The sequence below is a fragment of the Lissotriton helveticus genome, chromosome 5_1, assembly GCF_964261635.1.
Source record: "Lissotriton helveticus chromosome 5_1, aLisHel1.1, whole genome shotgun sequence".
NCBI classification, from domain to species: domain Eukaryota; kingdom Metazoa; phylum Chordata; class Amphibia; order Caudata; family Salamandridae; genus Lissotriton; species Lissotriton helveticus.
Window position 1 is genome coordinate 1,046,495,409 of NC_136065.1, and position 21,176 is coordinate 1,046,516,584.

Below are 21,176 nucleotides of genomic sequence, written 5' to 3' on the forward strand. Positions count from 1 at the left end.
TGAGCACACTGCAGAAGAACTAAAAAAAAGGTGATTGAGCCTGTAGGCCTCACTCCAGTGACACAGGGTAAATAGGTCCTGTTCACTACTACTGATCTCTACATGGTATCTTGCCACCACTGTGCTCATACTGCTTAACTCTTGGTGATTCTGGTATACTTTCATCACAATGAGGGTATCGCTTTAGGCGCCCGTCCTGCTCCAACAAGACTGCAATCCGTGAGACAGGCCTAGGTCATGGCACACACGCTTGATCTGTGTTTGCTAGTGACAAAAAAAATCCGCATTTGTGACCCAGACCGTAGTACTGTTGGGAACTCCGGGCATCGGGTAGATGTCTCTTACCATGCAGAGGACTCTTTCATTCCAACAGTCAGGTTATTGTCTTTAATCTCCGTCTCTTCAAATTTCACCACCTGAAGAGACACCACTCTCAGTTCTTGGACGGGGAGAGCTCAACACTTCACTTTTACATCTGAGCAGTATGGCTGCTGACAGAATTGCCCACCATAATCCTGCAGGTGGCATGTTTTTGGAAACCAATGGTCTCATCTGTGTATTCTTTCTTACAGGTGTGCAGCATTAATTCCCGCTTTGCCAAAGTTCAGATCCTCTACATTGCATCCACTCCATTGAAGAATACATTCAGAGGAACAATACGGTATTTACCACGCATTAGTTGTTTTTTCCAGACTCTGTTTTACAAATGTCTTTTGAAAACTTGTATAACACCCCACCTCTCTAAAATCATCCCACCTTCCCCAATTCATATTTTCCTTTTGGTTCCACCTTTGTTGTAGGCACTATACTTAGGGCTCATAAGTCTGTGCTGATTTCCTTATGCTGTGTAGAATAATCCCTTACTAAAGCTTCATTTTACCCCACTCTTCTCCCCTTTTTCCATTTTGCACCCTCCGTTTTCCTCTACACCTCCTCGTACTCTGCAGTGTACACGAGGGATTATTAACTACTTAACTGCTAGTGGCTGCTAGTGTAAACTTGAATAATCTATGTAAGGATTGAAATGCAGTGTGTCCGCTGGTGGTTGGATTATTTTCTGAAACCTTTGCGCTGTTTACCTTCTTCTACATGATGTTCCCCCCCCTACCACACCAATCATGTTTACTACTTTACCCACCTGCTTTGATGCCCATAATAATGTTTTTGGTGTAATCTCCCTGCTGAAATGCTTGCTATAGTTTTGCAACATCATCTGCAGGAGTGCCTAGAATACAGATCACTGGAATTATGTGGCCTTGGAGAACCAAATTATGTGACCGGGTAAATTCTAATAAGTGGGGCCAGGAGAAGCAAATTATGTGCAAATTCTGTGGCAGTATTCTCCTATCTATTTTGTCAAAAATAGTCCCCGTCCTAATCAAAACATGAAGGTTTTGTAAGCAAAAAAGTATACACATTGAACAGACACTATTGAAATTGTCATTCACCAACCAATAAAGATTTACTGTTGCATGGAAGCACAAGAAACCTGTTTTATAAATAAAACCCTAAACATAAAGTGTTGCACCGGTAGAAAACAATCCTGCATGTACACATTTCTTCTAATAAAATAATCACCTCTTTTATTCTGCGTGTCCCAGTCATGTTTTAGAACTGGTCTTTAGTTTGGTTTTGTGTGAGCATAATATGGGCAGACAGGTACGCTTATTCCCATTAGAAAAAAAGCTGTTTATTATTGCACATCATTCATATTCAATTTGTGTCTTGCCAGGAGATACTGTAAGATTAAAGAACCAGATTAAAGAATTAGACCTTATTCAGTGTACTCTTGAAACCTTTTTTGCCTTGAGACAAATGTATGAGGTATTTGCACAAACAACAACAAAAACATTTTCCTATCAAAGAAGGAATCAATATTTACCCAATGGCTGAATTGCATTTAAAAGTGAAAGGATTTTTTCATACCGCAAACGAAATCTCTTCTCCAGTCCATTATTTGGGGGATATTACCACCTCATCCATGTTCCTCCATATGTATGTGATGTGAGTGTTTTCCCAGAGACTAGTATTCCTGTATCTCAAACCTGGGACAAATAAAGTTTTCACTTTTCCACGTAGTCGATAAACCTATTTTACCTTGTTAGGTCTTACCTACGCAGCCCGCATGCGCTGCATAGGAGGTGACCTTTTGCAATAGATCAGCATTTTGGCTAAAAGCGTGCACGTTTTGCATTGCTTTCTATTACAACACGTGCACATTTGGCTTTTCCCTTGCGGGAGCGAGCGTTGGCACCATCTGTTTGTAAATATCTTGAAAACAGATGGTGCCACTGCTCGCTCCCGCAAGGGAAACGCTGTGTGTGTCTGGTCCACCCCGTCGTCTCTGTACACACCCTGATCCTTGTATTTGTAACGGGATAGGAGCGAGAGGGCTCATCCGGGATGCAGGCCGTGTCAATTGCCTTTCAACTCGATGCTTCACCTCTACCCCCCTCTGCCCTTTTGGTCTTTGCCCAAGACAAGTTATGTACTGTGCTTTTCCTCACCTAATTTACAAGTTACAATTCATCGAGGCCTCAGTGGGTGCGCCCAAACAGTTACTGCCGTAATGCAATGCGTGTTTACCGGCTGTCCCGCCAGTGTAAAAAATACTACCATGCTTAAAAATAAAGCACCAGGTGACCCAGAGTTAAAAGCCTGGTGCATTCTGCACCAAACCACAATGCCATCTTGCGCTGCCTTCTCTATCTCGTCTTTCCAGACAGAGCTGCCCCGGTGTCCTTTCCCGAGTTGTCCCACGCCAGCCCCCACGCGCTTTGCCACACAGGAAATTGGTCGGCAAATGTTGTGATTTGACCACATGTGTTTTTTATTTTTACATGTTTCCGTACTGGTACATTTCCCAGTGAGTCAGCAAGCGCGACCCGCCCTTCATAATAAGGCAGCCAACCAGAGACCAGGGTGTGAGCCCAGCTAGCGGGCCGTGCCAGGGACCAGCGTGACCACCCTGTGATTAGCGCTGTCCAGAATTGGAGAGTTTAAACTATGTAATCATCAAGTAAGAGAGGCAGCAGCGCCCAACTTCTGAAAGTCATTTTGCAAAATGTATCATGTTTTGGGGGGAGCTCGTGGGGCAGGACCGGAAACAATGTTCATAGGCTCCAAGAGTTTATTGTGAGACTATCAAGGACAGAAATGTAATCTTATAAAAACATCATAGCCAAAATATCGTGAACGGAAATATTGTGCGGGCAAGTTTGCATAAATAGGTAAATGTAGCTCCAGTGTGGAGGCGTTGCAGTATCTTTATTCATAAAAATTGTGTCCTAAATATCATTTACAAAAATATTGCACTTTTGGAGTTAATAATAGAAAATCTACACCTAAAAGGAAGATATTTTTGCAAACCATATTTAAGACGTGATCTTTGTCACGCAATATTTCAATATGCAATAGTCTGGCTTACAATCAACCTGAAAAAAATTATATCCTGTAATATGGTCATCATGCTTGAACAGCCAATGAGAGTTTGGAAAAGGTTGTCAAAGGCCATAAATAATGGCCTTTAATCATTAGACCCTTGTGTTCCCTTCATGCTCTACAAGACAACACTGAACAAACCCTCAGGTACAGCAGCCTACTTCACAGTGAGCCACACCAATAACCGTAGCCACATTCAAACATGCATTGGCATAGCCAATAGGTCTCGCCTTTGGGACCTTCTAAATGTTTAGCTATCCAGCACAATATCTTTGGTGCAACAACATCAACTGTTGCATGGCTAAACACTTATAAGATCCCAAAGGTGAGACTTATTGGCTATGGCAATGCTTGGTATTCAGTGGCCACAGCCTGTGAAAAGGATTCTCTGATGTGGGACCAAACTTGTATAGCTTTACCTAGCCCTGGAAGTGAGTCTTGTGAGATTGCTATGTGTACGTCCAAGGTAACGTACCTATGTGGAAGTCTGTGCTTTAGTGGAAGGTTTTCTGCATTCTGGTAGGACATTCAGTATTTGAGAAGCAGCATACGGCCTCTGCCTCACTCAAACACCTCACAATAGTGGTTCGGGCGGCACTCTAGAGAGTGGTTGGGGGAAGGGGGAGATGATCCTCCCCTGTCCTTTTTCAAATTTACCTTATTTTGATGATTCCTAGGTTCTAACTACCTCTTTTGCTCATTCCAAGTGTTTGGTGTTTAAAGTGGGTCCTGGTGATGACTACAAGTTCTGGCATAATGGTAAATATTTGCAGGGGGTACAGATAATGGCAGTATTGACACCTATTCAAGACAGGTTAGGGTTCTAATATGAGCCTCCTCCTTTTCCCGGTACCCTTCCTTTCCATTTTGTAATTTCGCCATCCTACTCGATAAGTGGAAGCATGTGGATCAAGATGACTTCTCTTCTTTCCTGTCCCAGCAGTAGCAATTGTAGAGGGTTCGATGAGTTTCCTGGATGTCAGCTTTGTTCTTCCATGCCTCTTCTTTTTTTGAATTTTATTTTTTAAATGTGTTTATTGGTGAACATCACCGTCATGTATACACCAAAGGACGCCATTTTTGACTTGTGCAAATATAGTATATGGACAACCCGTAGACCGAGATATACATTACATAAAATCTGCACTTTCTGTACATCTATGCATTTCCAATTCCACCATTGGGGACACCACAGGATCATCCGATATTTATTCCAGTGCGACCATTTCCGATCCCATTTTTTAGGGCACCCCCCTTGCTAAGAAGACTTCCGTTTCCGCCAGCATGCATCTATCAAGCTTTCTCCCAAGTGTGGACTCGTGGTATGAGTACTCCTCCCAACCCTCTGGCTATCTCCCGTTTAACTAATGTGTATCCTATCTTCGTGTATTGCTTTTCCACTTTTGTGAGGTCGGTTGCCTCCCAGATATTCAACAATCCCAATTGTGGTGTTAATACAATCTCCTTATGTAAGGCTGTCTGTATGTGTTCCGAGGCCTCTTCCCATAAGATCCGAATCTTTGGGCCGCTCCAGAGAGTGTAGTACAATTTGGCCTGCTGTCCACAGCCCCGCAGACAGAGGCTGTACGCTCTGGAACCTATTTTTGCTAGGGACTGTCCTGTCACGTATGAGCGGTGTAGTATCCTAAGTTGAATCAACCTAAATTTAAGTGTAATGGCCGCCTCTCAAGGTGACATGAGGGCCTCCTGCCAATCCTCATCACTAATCCACCTCAAATCACCCTGCCATTGCTTCCTGAGTCTTGGAAAAGTATCCGGGAGGTTATTACATAATTTCTTATATGTGAGAGATATTGCTTTCGAATTTAAGGGCCCATCTAGCAGCCTGTCCTCAAGTGGTGAAGATTCTGGTATGTCTGCAAAGGACGAAAACGCCGCCATAAGAGCATGTGGAAGTTGCAGGTATCTATACGTTTATCCCCGAGCCAGGTGATACTGTTTCTGGAGGTCCTCAAATGTAAGTATAGCCCCCTTTCTGACTAGATCTTTTACTGCCGAGATGCCTATAAGGTCCCACTTGTCAAACCTGGGCTGGTAACACAGCATGCCCAGTTTCTGTGTATACCAAAGTGCTGTTACCTTTGTGAGGATGCCAGCCCATCAAAGGCGAGAAAGCACTGTTCGCCAGATCTCTAACGTGTGTAGGGTGGGCCCGAAGAATCGCCCCTTATTTTTCTTATCACTTGTATACAGTGCCCCTAAGTAGCCAGATCGGTCAGTTTGGTATCGGTCCAGAGCATATGCAGGGTCATCCGGAGGACGGTATATCCAATGATTGACAGTTACTAACTCTTCCATGCCTTTTGAGGAGGCTACATTGACTAACCCGCTGGAAAAGGTAGTGGAGCACTGCAGCGCCCTTTCCTAGTAGCCAGAGAAAGTGACTTTCCGAACTGCTCTTCAGGTACCTTTAGTGGGGTGATGATGCAACAGAATTACTTGTGGCTATGAAATTGATGGCATGATTGTTGTCAAGGGCCTCCTTTGGACGCTTGGGCTTGGGGCCTTCGTTGCAGCACATGTGAATGAAATGGGATCATTGTGTACTCATCAGTTGCCTGACTCTCCAAGTTTGAACCTGTCTGACCCTCTGCTGAATAACTATCTAGTAGACAGCAGACTAGGGCGTGGCTTGGACGCCGATCGGGATGGCGGCGTGAGCTCGCAGCTCCGCGCGGATTCCCGCTAATTCTCCTGTTTTTCGGGACCCGAGGCGACCCGGAGATGACGGTCCTGCCCTCTGAAGGTTGAGGAGATAGCTGGACGTGCTCGGTGACTCGCTGGGGGACTGCTGGCCCCGCGAAGATCGAGGAAGGGGCGGCCGAGGTGTGGATCGGGGTGTGAAGAAAATGGCGGCGTGGAGGTCGGACGGTCCCGAACTTCAGCCCTGAGTTCGACTGTCGCCAAGCGGAGGGGACCTTGTGCCCGGCTGCCCGACGCACTGAGATTGGCGGCGTGAAGCCTGGAGACCGGGGGACGCTGCCCGATTCACCCAGGAGATCGAGGGTTCTCGTCGACCACCGTCCCACGACTCGTCCTACCCCCACGGATCCAGCGGGGGGGGCGGAATTGGGTTCATCCGCCTGGTCATTGCTCCTGAGTCCATTGGCGGTAGCACTACATTGCCCGGTACCCGGCACTCGGCACGAGCTCACGGGGGCACCCGTAGTACGGGTGGCTGGACTTGTGACGCAGCACCCTGACATGGCGGCGACCGGAGGGCCGATGCCCGGGAGCCGCGAGGGGGACTCGGCGACATCGTCCTGGCTGAATGAGAGTCCCTCCCCGGAGCTTGACCAGGAACAGCGACTGAACCGACGTTTGGATGCCATCCTTGAGGCGATCACCTCCACCAAGGAGGCGTTGCACAACGATATTGCCCAGGTGGCAACGGGCCTGGGGCTGCTCCGCGCGGACCACACGAAGCTGGCAGATCGGGTCAAGGATCATGACCAACTGTTACTGGACCTGAAGCCCTCGGTGGTGACAGCGGAGCACAGGATCGCAGACATTTTGGCCCGACTGGACACTCTAGAGCGGAGGGTGGAGGATGCCGAAGGCCGCAATCGGCGGAACAACGTGCGGGTCGTAGGCCTGCCGGAACGGATTGAGGGGGAGGATGCGGTGGCCTACATGGAGAACTGGTTCCGCACTGTGGTGGCGCCGGAGGGGCTTACTCCATTTTTCACTCTGGAGCGGGCTCACCGGGTGCCCGCTCGCCCGCCGGGGCTTGGCCGCCCCCCCCCGACCAATGGTGGTACGGCTCCTCCACTACAAAGACCGAGACCTTCTCATCCAGCGGGCCAGGATGTCGGGCCCTTATGGGGTGGAGAACAGCAAGGTAACGATTTTTCCGGACTACACGCAGGCGGTCCAGAAGGGCAGGGCATCGTTCCTTGCTGTGAAGAAGGAGCTCAGGGAGGAAGGCATTCAGTACTCCTTGCTCTACCCGGCCAAGCTGCGGATTATCATGGATGGCACCACACACTTTTTCCACACTCCGGATGAGGCATGGCACTGGCTTGAATCGTACAGAGCGGGGACGGACGGGACGCACCAGAGTAGGCGAGACCAGCCCAAGCGGCCCCGGGTGCGGCAGTCACAACGCATCAGGTCCCGCAACAGGCGCCAGCGGGAGAAGCGGGAGGCTCAAATGGCGGCGGAGAAGAAGGATGCACTTGCAGCGACGGCGGCCATTACGGGGTCGCAGCAGACCAGTGAACGGGCTGAAACGGACTCGGGAGGCGAAGGTAGCAGAACCGGAGGGGAACTTTCGGAGGCGGAGAGCCAGAAGGGGCCGACAGTGACCCCACAGACCTCGGACGAGATTTGCTGTGGTTAAGATAGACTTTGGCCTGGATCAGGACTTCATGGTAGGGTGATATCCTGTTGCTGGAGGGCGGGTTGCCGGATGGGGGTGCTGAGTGTATCAGAGGGGATGAAGGGCGGGACGCGGGCTCCGCTGGCTGGGGTCGGCGGCGACTCACCCCCCCTAGGCCCTTAAGGCCGACTGTGGTGGAGACCACAGGGTAAGTGTGCGAGAAGTTAGATCATGGTTTGGATGGGGGCGGCCGTTGGGTTCGTGTGCTCTGTCCTGGGGAGTGGGGTTTGGGGAATGTTTCAGTTTTGGGGTTGTTTGGGGGGGGGCAACTGCATTGGGGGGGTTATGAACCACTGGAGCTTAATTCGGACTGTACGGACTTGGTATGGGGACATTACCTAATTTGAAATGCCTAACGTGGAATGTCCGGGGGCTGCGGACTATGGTGAAACGTCACAAAGTACACGCATACCTGGTACGCAGGGGGGTTCAGGTAGCTCTGCTCCAGGAGACTCACCTCACCAAGAAAGAGTGCGCTGCCTTGCAGAAGAGATGGAGGGGCCAGGTTTTTGGTACCACTTATTCAGCGTATGCCAGGGGGGTCTTGATTTGGGTGAGGGCGGGGATACCCTTTCAGGTGCTGAATCAGGTCATAGACCCGGAGGGCAGGTTTGTAGTGGTGGAGGGGAGACTGTATGGACGGGATGTAGTTTTCTGTTGTGTTTATGCACCAAACACTGACCAAGGCCGATTCTTTGATGGCCTCTCGGGGTCCTTGGCCTCTTTCCTGGCGGGTCCGATAGTTCTAGGGGGGGACTTCAATTCGATTACGGATGTGGCTCTGGATAGGTCCCATCCCCCCCTTGTGGACTCTCCTGTACGCAGGCTGGCAGCACACAGGAAGGACTGGCAGGAACGATGGGGGTTGCTGGATGTCTGGAGGGAGGGACACAAGGGAACCAGGGATTACTCCTTTTATTCCGCACTACATGATTTACATGTTAGGATTGATTCGGTGCTTTGCGGGAGCTCCCTAGCCCCATTAATTACCCATGCTGAGTACCTTGCTAGGACAATTTCCGATCATAACCCCCTATTGGTGCATATACAGTGGCAGAGGGAGCGCTCCGCAATACCAACATGGCGGCTTCGCCCGGAGACGCTAGAGGATTCTGTGTTCGATGATGCGGTCCGGCAGGGCATTGATAGTTACTTCGGTGTGAATGAAGGAACGGCGACGAGCAGGTCTGCTGAATGGGATGCAATGAAAGTGGTGGTGCGAGGGGTGTGCCTGGGCAGGTTTTCGAATGCTCGAACGACTGTGCTGAATGACTTAATAAGAGCGGAAGACGCTTTGAGGGACCTGGAGCGCCGTAGGCCAACCAGGCCGGGTTTACAGGCCCAGTTATTGGAAGCGAAGGAAACGGTGGCCGCGGAGACGGAACGTTTGCGATGCTATGATTATAGGCAGTACATTATTAGGGCACACGCAGGTCGGGACAAGGTGGGTACCCTCTTAGCCAGATTAGCTAGCCCGGAACTGAGGGGTTGCCCGATCCTCAGCATTATTGACGCGCGGGGTGAGATGGTGTACTCTCGGGTAGCTGTATTGGACCGCTTTAGGGGTTACTATGAGGAATTGTACCGGAGTCAGCTGGGAGCGGGGGTTTGGGACATTGCGGAGTACCTGGGGGGGAGGCCGCTTCCGGTATTGAACGAGGATGACGCGAAGGACCTGGGTAGCCCGGTCACGCTGACGGAAATTCGAGCGGCTATCAAGCATATGGCCCGTAACAAGACACCCGGGGTGGATGGATTCCCAATCGAGTTTTACCAGCACTATGTGGACGCTCTGGCACCCAGGTTGCTGGTGGTGTATACGGAGGCCTTCGAGAAGGGGACATTGCCTGCCTCCATGCGGGAGGCCTTGATAGTGCCACTCCTCAAGCCTGGCCGGGATGCCGCGGACGTGAGGTCGTATCGTCCGCTGTCCATGCTGACGGTGGACTACAAGATCCTGAGTCGCATCTTAGCCACTAGACTGGCACCGCACATGACGGGTCTGGTGCACAGGGATCAGGCCGGGTTTATACCCGCGAGGAGCACGGCGATGAATATCCGCCGCCTGGTGGGACTAATGGACGCCATCTTGGGCGAGGAAGGTTTGCCGGCGGTTCTGTCCGTGGATATCGAGAAGGCCTTCGATAGTTTGGAATGGCCTTTCTTGGATGGAGTGCTGGAGCGGTTTGGCATGGGAGATGGGTTTCGGAGGTGGACGAGGGTCTTGTATGACTCGGCGACGGCGAGAGTTCGGTTGGGCGGCATGATATCTGCCGCGTATCCGGTGGGCAGAGGTACACGACAGGGATGCTCTCTCTCCCCTCTGTTGTTTGCCCTGGCGATGGAACCCTTGGCGGTCCATGCGAGGTCCGGCGACCGTTACGCGGGAATCGTGAGTGATGGGCGATGGCATTATATATCGCTCTATGCGGATGACCTGCTCCTGTACCTAGCTGACACTTCGGGGGCCCTGGTTGGAGCGATGGATCTGTTGTCTGAGTTTGGCCGACTGTCGGGCCTTAAGGTCAACTGGGCGAAGACCTGTGTGTTTCCGCTGAGAGCGGGATCGCCAGCCCCTAGCGACGATCTGGGGGTGGAGTGGGAACCCTCTTGCATCACCTACTTGGGTGTCCGCATTTATCATTCGGCTAATGACCTTTTAGAGGGTAACATTGGCCGTTGTGTCCGGTCCCTGCGGGGCAGCTTGTCCTTCTGGTCGACCCTCCCGCTGACTGTACTGGGCAGGATAGCATTGTTGAAGATGGTGGCGCTCCCCCGCTTCCTTTATTATTTCCGAACGCTCCCTGTCTGGATTCCCCAGGGGGTGTTTAGGGAACTGCGGTCGATGTTTATTGGCTTTCTGTGGGGGCATGGCCGTCGCAGGATAGCCTTAAGCACGCTACTTCGCCCCAAGTTGGAGGGGGGCATGGCCGTGCCCGACCTGGAGCTGTATTATTTAGCGGCGCAATTGCAGGTCCTTACGCAGAACGTGGCCAGGGTATTCAGGGGGCCGGAAGAGGACCGGGGACGGGGGATACAGCGCCACGTGCTGTCGTACATCATTATGCAGCAACGGCTCGACTTACGGGCCCTCACCATGGAGGAGCGGACGCTCCGACTGTGCTGGCAGAGGAGCCTCCGGAGAGCGAAGGCGTCGCGGCCTTATGCCCCGGAGATTCCGATCGGGATGTTGACGGCTTTGCCGCACGGAGGGGATTGGTCCCCGTTGATAGATTGGGAGGTCGCGGGATTGCAGGTGGTGGGTGACTTGTATGTCGATGGGGCGTTGGCACCGTTCGATGTGCTCCGGGACCAGTTCGGACTGCCTGAGGGGGGCTTCCTCCTACACGCGGCTGTAGTGGCTGCCATGCAGAAGCACTGGAAAGGGGGGCTCCTGGAACCGGCGACGACTATGGCATGCCAATATGTGGTGATGGCGGCTGGTACGTTCAAAGCTGTGACGTGCCTCCATAATATGATGCTGAACGACGGGCTGGAACCACTCCATGTGCTCAAGGCTAAATGGGAGGGGAGCGTTGGCCGGCCCATACCGGACACGGCATGGGGCCATATCCTGCGACGCACGTGGAAGGGCACCAGGAACGCGCGCTTTCAGCAGGTCCATTTTTATGTGCTCCACAGGGCATACCTAACTCCAGAGAAATTACAGCGGCACTTTCGGGTGCTGGATGCCTGTTGCCCCCGGTGCTCGTCCCTTGGGGCGGACATGGACCATTTGTTTTGGGGGTGTCCACGACTAGGGACTTATTGGGCAGAGGTAGGGGAACTCCTGAATGAAGTGACTGACAGAGAGGTGGAGTTCGACATGGCGACGTGTCTATTGCTCTGGTTCCCGCATACTAAGCACACCAAGGTGACCAGTAAATTCATAGATCTGGGGCTGATATTGGCTCAAAGGGAAATATCGTGGCACTGGAAGGCCAGGGGGGGTCCCTCACTACGTAGATGGAAGAATGAGTTGCTGCGATGGTCTGACTGCGAGAGCGTGCTCCGGATGAAGCAGGCAGTGAAGTTAGGGAATGAGAGGGCTCTGGATGCGGCGCGTGCATGGGAGTTAGTGGTACAGGCTCTGCGTGATGCTTTGGTTGAGGATGGGGACGGCGAGGACTAAGCCGATGGACACCACGGGGCGAACACAGTAATATGTCAATGTGCACTGTAATGGAACCATCCAGTTCGGTTGAGTGAAACACACACCTTAGCAGTTGCCAAGGGGGGGGGGTGTTGGGGGGTTAGTTGTAGAGGGGTTTGGGGGGGCCGGAAGCCATTGGAGGATTGCTGAGGGAGGCCTGGGTCCACTGGGACAAGGGGTATTGAGCGGCGGGCGGACTGGGTGGATGGGACGGCCTGTCACGAAGGCCGAATAGCCTAGAGCAGGTCCCGATGGGGGCTATTGTGTTGATATTGCGGGGATGGCTGACGGGAATGGTGTTGTTGTGGGTGGGGGGGTAAAAGCAGATGTGTAGGACGACCTTATGCCAGGGTTCCAATGGGACGTACACTGTGCTGTGCTCCTCTAGAGCGATCTGATATGCCGCCCGGCCTCCGGGATGCGGGCTAAAAGGCTGTGTACAACTGTGAACTGTTATTGGCTGGGGGGGGGCCCACAAGTGCACTGGCTGTTTACTTTTTCCTACTGTTTATAACTCTGCAATAAAATATAATTTAAAAAAAAAAAAAATAGTAGACAGCAGACTAAAAGATGCAGCAGCCGTTTCAGGTTGCCCCAGTCTGTTCCAGCTTTCTTTCCTTCTTCGTGCTTCCCAGGACAGTGCATGAGGTTAGCCCGCCTTTCTTTGCCCAGCTAATGGCCGGGTGTCACTTTGGAAGAACAGTCCCATTTCCCACAGCAACTCTCTCAGCAAAACCCTAACGCGACTGTCTCCTCCCATAGTAGAACAATTAATGGATGGGTTTTGCTGTTCTACGCCACAGTGGTGACCGTCCGCCACAATGATTGGGTCTCTGAGGTCTAGCTGATGGGCATTTTATTGACTTTCACTAGTCTCGAAGTGAGCCACACTTCTTACTCTGCTTCCCAGAATGCCTGTATGCCACTAGGTCCTGTGAACTAGATTTACTTGCTCCTCTCCAGAGGTACCACCACACTAGAGCACCAGTAGCAAGGTCTAGGTGTTCATTTAATTCTATTCAGGATATAAAAATCCTTCTAGGAACAATAGACCGTTCTCGAATCTGAATGTTGTTACCCAGTTGATCATGCACATCCCTTTCAAGAAGATCATGTGGCAGGCTGGGATTCCTTTGGTCTATGCATGCATTGGAATTCTAAGTAGACATCTGTGTGCAACATGCTTTGTAGACACCTGAACAGTCTGTGCTTCCCAAGATTTGCTGTGGATTCTTGCCATTATCAGTTCCATGTGTTACCTTTAGGCTGGTCTGTAAATCTGTGTGTCTTCACCAAGGTGATGCCCCCTGGTGGTAACTTCTCTTCAGCTGAATGGGATTCAAGGTTCTCTTATATGGATGGATACCAAATCTTTGCTGCTTCTTTTTTAAGTCTGACATGAACTCGAGATGAAAGGGGAACCTTGGTTTTCTGCTGAATGTTGAGAAGTCCTGCATCATCCCTGTTCTAGAGAGACTTGTTATACAGGTCTTATAACAGGCAGATATGAGGTCTTTTGCCAAAAGGGAGAAAGGTCTGGCTCCAAGAGTGTTTGTGGGTATTGTTGGCAGGCCAGATTGTCTTTGTCTGGCAGTGGATCTGGGATAAGGGCTTCATCGCAGTCTCTTCTCTCACTGGAATCTGGAGAGCGATGATTCTGATGTTCAGGCCTCAGTGACATATGAGATCAAGCTGGCTCTGACCCAGGGATTAGTGCCAGCTCACCTGTGGGTGGAGGGGCCCTCTGTTCCCTCCTACAGTGGTTCCTCTAACAATAGATGCTAGCAGCTAAGGGTGTAGGACCACCTTGAAGGGCTGGAGCTACAGGACCAGGGTTAAGGGATATCTGTGCTTGATCTGGTGGCAGTGTTACAAAAACAGGGATAGAAAGTAAACATGTTTTTTGCAGGTTCACCCCCCACTTTTTGCCTCTTTTGGCTACTGTAATGACTCAGTGATTGTCCTCTGACCCTTAAAATGGTATATGGTTGATTGTCTTATACCCAATTGGTGCAGCTCAATTTACTTCTGAGTCCCTAGTATATGGAACCAGGAGTACCTGGGCCTATATGTTCAAGTGTCTCTTGCAGACAGGAGCACTAGTTGTGCCACCGCGGGTACGACAAGGTGAAACATGTCTCCCAGACTGCCACTGCAGACCGGTAGAGCAGTTTTAAACTGCTAACTCAACTTTTGCCATTTAAGGTAATGGCAAAGCCCAGTCCTCCCCTTATCTATATATATATATAAAAACGAATGTATGTCTGTCTGTTTGTCCTTTATGCATTATTACACCATTCATCTGATCGCCATGAAACTTTGGGAAGTTAAGTACACTCCCGCAAAGGTTTCTGGCATCATTTTTTAAAAATATCGGCCCTCATAATCTTTGGAATACTGATGTACGCACCAGACGGAAAAACAAAAAATTGTGTATCCACAAGCACTCGAATAAATAAATAGAATTAAAACAACACTTTGAAATGTTTTCCATATTAAAATGAATAAGTTTCAATAAAAATGACACAATGTAAATTGAATGTTATCATAACAAGTTTCCTTGAATTTCCTTTTGTTCGGAGATCGCAGCAACGCGCGACGGGTAAGCTAGTAATATATATGTCATACCTAAGGTAGGCCTATCTACTTCCAAGGCAGGGAGCTATGTATTAAAAGGTGCAACATGTACTGTTACATGTTCCAGCAGTAAAAACAATAAATATTCATTTTTACTGTGGAAAAGGCTACAAGCCCCATAGGCGAGTGTAGAGTTACAGGCTGACACCTCAGTCCAGCAAACTGAGACTACTAAAGTTGGTACTCTAAGGTATCAAAAGAATCCGTGCATTGAATCTCAATTATTGGTTACATCGAATTTAATGTCCCTGGTGGGCAAAGTGCAACATTAGAAGTTGACACTTTAGTTGGCTAAGGTATCCAGTGCCCGTTTCATGGTTGCACAGAAGGACTATCCTCACAGACAGCCTTCTGCCCTCTTTGGGAGGTGTGTGAACAACTCCCAGGAAGGACACAATAAAAGCCTGCATGAGGGAGTAATGTTATCTTTCTCTGGCAGTAAGCCACGCAGGTGTTAGCCCAAAAGTTGAGCTTCAAAGGAGAAGCCGCCTTTGAAAGGCAAATAGGAAACACTTGGGAGAGGGGCTGCTCTATTGCTTAGGCAGACAGGCCGGGGCTAGGGACAGAGAGGGGAAACCAGCTGTCAAACCCACTGGTGGCCTGTAGCCCCCTTGGTAGCAGCACCTCTGAGTTTGGCTAAGAAACGTTGTACACCAAGATAGGGATACTAACTTCTTGGGAGTGGGCAGAATAGAGCACCCTGTGATGGCTAGATGCAACACTTCACCAGAAGTAGTCATCAAGGGGAAGAGAACATAGTAGCCCATTGGCTAGTGACCGTAGCCTCCCATGAAAGCATTTTCTGGGTATAAAAAGGCCCCCCGGCACCCAGAACTCGGATAGGAGAAGATCAAAGAAGTACGACCCTGCTGTACCAATGACTTGGCGAAGATGAGCTGCATCAACATGGACTTTACCTGCTGTGGCTAGCAAAGGAAGGGTGACTGTACCGGCTGTGTCTGACTCGTGAAGAAGTCGACTCCGGGGCCCAGCTGAAGCAAGACAGTTCAAGGGTCGATTGGCTGACTTGACCTATTTGCAGCACTGGTCCACAACAGTTTAAGAAGCCTGTTGGGGCGAGTTAATCTCCAGATTTCTGAATCACTGCACCTCGCTCAACTGTGCAGCCCAAGGGATCAAAACACGACACTCAAAAGTTGCCACTGAGTCTGCTGGACCCCAAATTCTTTGGAGTGCAGCTAGGTCTCCCAAAAGGCAAGTTACTGCCAAAAGAAAAGGACCGCTGAAACTGCTGCGCCGGGCGATTGGTTGCTCCGTGGCAACTGGTCTTCTGCCAAGCTTGAGATGCCATTGAGGAACTATGACCTCTGTAGTCAAGATCACCTCCCCAAGCCCATGGGCCGAGGAGTAACCCCAGTAAGACCTCCGTCAACCGCACAGCATCCTTGAGCATCCTGTAGCCCTTGCATCAGGACCACTCCGTAGAAGGCAATGGCACAAAGCCACTGATGCTGGATCTGAACCGATGATTGCTTTTCTGAACAAGTTAACTGTGTCTGTGGATCTTGCTGGTCCCCCTGAATGGCTCCCTACCAGATTTGGTTGCCTACAATAACTTTTAAGTAACTACATTGATACTTCTCAAAGTTTTGCTTGAAAAAGTTACTATGTTTGTTTACGGTTGAGTCAAAAGTCATACTACGCTTTGTAAATTCTGTATTTTCTGAACCCTCAGACGGTTCTTTTTAGTTTTAGTATCAAAAATTATATAACAATCAAATCTATTTTTATAAATTGATGTCCGATTTTCTGAGTGACTTTAGTATTTCTCCTTCTGTTGTTTTGGTGCTGTTTAAATGCTTTATACTTGTTCTTTTGTGTAAGACTGACTCCCCCGGAGCTACAGCTACCCAGGATTGAGCTAAGGGTTTACAAAACCTGAGTGGTCCTAAAGCCACACAAAAAGGATTTGCAATGTATTACACAGTGAGGTCACACAACCACAATCAAAACATCCCATTTCCTCAAAGGGATGTTCTAGAGAAGTTGGTCGTCTTTATAGAATTCCTGATGTCAATCTACTGTTCCTTGTTACTACACCCACACTTCTACTTTGAGGTTTGGTGTCAGGGTAAGGTGCTTTACACAAGGTCCTGAGAGCCGAAATCCAATATGTAATACAGAATTCCTGGGGGGAGATTCCGCAAGCAGCTGCCATGCATCCTCCCTCTGCTCTCAATATGTGCTTTTTAGCGTGTCTATGACTTCATGAACTTTGGTGCTAAGATTGTTTCCTTAGCTGTCAAGTTGCTCTGTATTTTTCAGAAAAGTGTTATTCACTGTCTTAACTATCCTGGGATCTAGTTTTTGTGTGGCTTTCAGGTCCTCTATTATACACGTTCTATTCTGACCCTCTTAGCTTTAGGCTATATTTGCTGTTCTAGTAGTCTTCGTGTTGGCGTATCAATTAGGTGAGCTTGTATTATGTTTGATTGATATAAGCATTGCCCACTCAAGCTTGCAGACTCTGATAACACGGAGGTAGTGTGCAAAAGTTGTGTGGTAGACTTAGGATATAAAAAGGTGTGCATTAGTGTGTAAGGAATGACTACGAATGCCATGGTGAAATCCGTAATGTTTACACTATAGGCCGCACTTGTATAATTATATATTGCCAATGCATATAGATATGTGAAAATATGACTGAAAAAAGGGGGGAAAACTCAAAGTTTGTGTTAAAACAAAAAAATCAATTAGGTGAGCTTGGGGTTTTGGGCGATCAGTGCCCAACAGCTGCTTCATCCTATCTGTGATCTCCACTCTCTTGTAGCTCAGAGGGCCTCTACCTCTTACGTGGGTTGAACCCAGAACAAATGGTGCACTGATTTTATTGCTTCTCAGATTACAGAACCAGAGTAAGAGTCCTATCGTTGCAACTTTGAATAAGTGGATCATTAGGCTATGATTTAATTTAGCTAGGACTGATCTTCCAAGGGTTAAGTAGTGCTCTGTTTGTGATATGTAGGATCCTGGGAACTAGTGAGTGGGGTACTCTTTGACTAGATTTGTCATTTTGCCACTTACACTTCTCCCCACCCCTTCATTTCTCATTTTCTGGTAGATGTAAAGCTGGCTTGTGGCCTTTTTATGGTGCTAGTTCCCTGTAAGCAGTTAACATGTAGGACTTTACTTTGATAAAATTCACTTTTTTAGCACAACATTATCGTGTCCTGTCGCTTCTGGGTGCCAGGAGACTGGGACTGGTGCTGGGGCAAAGAGAATGGATGAGGTAATAGCATCCTGAAGACATAAAGGTAATCTTCATTCTGCTAGTTCTAGTCTTCCTTGACACCTGCCTGCTTCCTCCATTTGGAGTCCTCCTTTGGGGCATCTCCACATGTACTTACTTTTTTCCAAACCATTTTTGTGTTTTTTATAGTATTACACAGAAAACAATAAGAAAATGTTATACCATACAGTGTCCTGTTCTTCCCTTCCGTGTGTAGGTATATCTACAGTTCAAAAGCAGGCACAATGTTGGGAGAGGATGTAGCCTAACAGTTAGGGCAGTTGACTTCAAACTGGGGAACTGGGTTCGAGTCTTTGCAACAATGCTCAATCAACATCCTGTGGTTTTGGGCATATCACTTAATCTTTCCGTGCCTAACAAAAATTAATGTGTCCTCATGTAACACAACTGGTGCTCGTGTAAAGTGCTCTGATTTCGGGTCAAGTTCGCGCTATATAAAACTTTGGGGGGGGGGGGGGGGAAATGTTGGCAAAACTTGGCAATTCAGACAGGGGCTTTCAAGATATACACAGCACACCCCCTTGCATGTTAATTAAGCCTTTGAATTAATACACCATTATATTTAGGCCTGTGGTGCGACAAGGACTACTGCTGCATCATGCCTCAGGAGCCTCTTAGGTGCCTATGGAAATGTTGCCATCGACAACATACATTCATGGAGTTGCACAGTCTGCCCTTACGTTTATATAATTCTCGCTCCGCAGCCTTTAACCAGTCCATACCTCTACAACCATCCACAAACGTAGATGTTACCTTGCTTCCCCATGGCCTGTCTATATCCTGTCTAGCTGTTGGCTGACCATTCTGTTACCCAGCAGTTTTTATTTCATGGGTGACTGGTATTCTCACACACCCAGCAACAAAATCTTATCTTTCCATTCTACACAGATATCCCAGACCCTTGAGTCATTCACCTACCTCCTACCAAAACTAAGCCACTCCTGGAAAGTCACGCCCCATGTGGAGGAACGTCCTCACGTTACCAGAAGCCCCCCAGGCGCAGGCCTGCCTGTACAGGCTTATGCCTGTACATGTTAATTGAAGCAACTTTAGCTGTGTCACCCTAATACCAGCCACCTCTACAGGTACCTCTTGGTGCTTGATATGGGCAAATGCTTCCTGGCTGTGTAATGGTTATAGAAGGGGGCACAGTATAAAAAGGGAAGAAAGGTTTAATTAACCACAATGTGAACCACGCATTGGCATAGCCAATAGGTCTCGCCTCTGGAGCGTTATAAGTGTTTTGATAGAGCTATGGGCTTTGTTAACGTTTTGAATATGTGTTGTATAGTATTGTGAATGTTGTGCAGCATGTTTAAAAGTTATAATTAAAAAAGTGTTATGACCATTTCTGGCACCTTATATATAACCTAATAAAACATTATATACAACTGAATTATCGTAGGTTAGGTTTGCTCTATAAGCATCGACATTAATAATTAAGTGCCTTGGTGAGTCCTGGAAATCACCAGCTCAAATTAAGGACTGTAGGTTACAAAATGCAAAAAGCATATTAAACGGCACGCACAAGAACAGCATTGCAGTCTATAAATAAAAGCTTTATCAGAAATGCGTTTTACTTGAGCGTGTACTAAAAGCCAAAGAGCATGTAAAACATTGCGCACAATAACATCGCAGTTTATAAATAAAAAATGTATCAGAAATGAGTTTTACTTGTGTGTGTTATAATGCGTTGTAATATATCTTCAAATGGTGCTTATAAAAAGCACTCCAAAACCTTTGGGTCCAGTTTGCACTGTAAGCGCCGGTGTTGACAAATGTGGTGGGGAGTGCAGGAAAACGTCGGTTTAAATTAGCACAACTATAAAAAAAAAAAAAGGAACAGATTAGGAGAAGCAAATGTCATTGGGGAAAGCTATCGTGTAACAGGCAAAGATGCTGACTTCAGAGCTGGGGAACAAAGTTCGAGTCTTGGCGTCGGATCAACATCCTGTGATCCTGGGCTAATCACTTAATTTGCATGTTTGTACCAAATATTCCTATGCCCTTAAGTGGTATTTATAAAAAATAAGTGTTTGTTCCACAAAGTAATATGTCCTTAAGTAATGCTTATAAAAAGAACCCCCAAAACGCTGGGTCCAGTTTATGCTAGAAGTGCCAGTGTTTATAATTAAGTGCTGTGATGAGTTCCGGAACGCACCAGCTCAAATTAAGCACTACTATAGAAAAAGTAACAGATTGGAAGAGGTAAATGCCATTAGGGAAAAGCTATATTATAGCACTGAAAGGTGCCGCATTCAGAGTTCGGGAACAAAGTTTTAGTTTTGGCATTGAATCAACATCCTGTGATCCTGGGCAAATCACTTAGTCTCCACTTTTGTACCAGAAAATAATATGCCCTTAAGTTATGCTCATGAAAAGAATTCCAATAACTGTAGGTCCAGTTTGCTGTGTAAGTGCCAGTGTTGTTATTTAAATGCTGTGGTGGGTCCTGGAATCCAGCGGCTCAAAAAAGAACTGGCAGTTACAAAATCAAAGCACCATATTAAACACCGTAAAAAAATAAGAATATCCAGATCTAAAAATATTAAGTATTTCAAAACTCCGTGACTTGCTCTGCCTCAGCCTCGTCGGCCTTTCAGAAGCAATGTCCTGTCCTAATTTGCCTAGACCCCCTGTATCCACCGACAACTTACACTGTGGTTTCAAGATCCAGCAGGGAACCGTTGGGCTTATTAAGAAATAGAAAATATGAGTGACCGGGTGAGCGAAGGGGGAGGAAAGGTAATTTCAGTGTATGAAGACCCGAGATTTTAAGCTGGAGGGAAAAGAGTAACATAAGCTGAGTGGTAATATAGGCTAGGGTAGGAGAAGCTTCAGCATCATTACCAAGCATGGACAGAGGAGAGCACGACTGACCTATCCTGGCTGCAGACCAGATGACGAACAGGGAACACTGGATGGTTATCGCAAATGGAAGGGAGTTAGATTGACCTCTTATTACTGCAGACTGAACAAAGGAAACTGAGCACAAGTGACCGGTGAGCACTAAAGATTGCATGAGTAAGAGCGTTGCAAAAAACACAGTTGATGGACAGAATATAGAACAATGTCATACATTCACCCCAGTACAAGGATCTGGGCCTAAATCCATCGTTTTTTTTGCACTCCACACCACCCTGGGTTAGACACTGGCTATATGCAAATCAGCTCTGACCCTGTGCCTCATGGGAACAGTCCAGTCCGAACTACCAAGCCATGTCTTTCCCAGACCGGAATCAAGCATCCAAGGACCGGTTTCTGGCTATCAG

General features: G+C 48.2%; 1 protein-coding gene across 1 annotated transcript in view; it reads left to right on the plus strand.

Annotated features, from left to right (window-relative positions):
• EXOSC1 (exosome component 1) overlaps nucleotides 1–21,176 on the plus strand; it is a 148,713-nt gene that overhangs the window by 79,327 nt on the left and 48,210 nt on the right. The window contains exon 4 of the mRNA XM_078643581.1: nucleotides 573–661. Coding sequence (XP_078499707.1) covers nucleotides 573–661 — 89 coding nt within the window. The remainder of the gene's footprint in view (nucleotides 1–572; nucleotides 662–21,176) is intronic.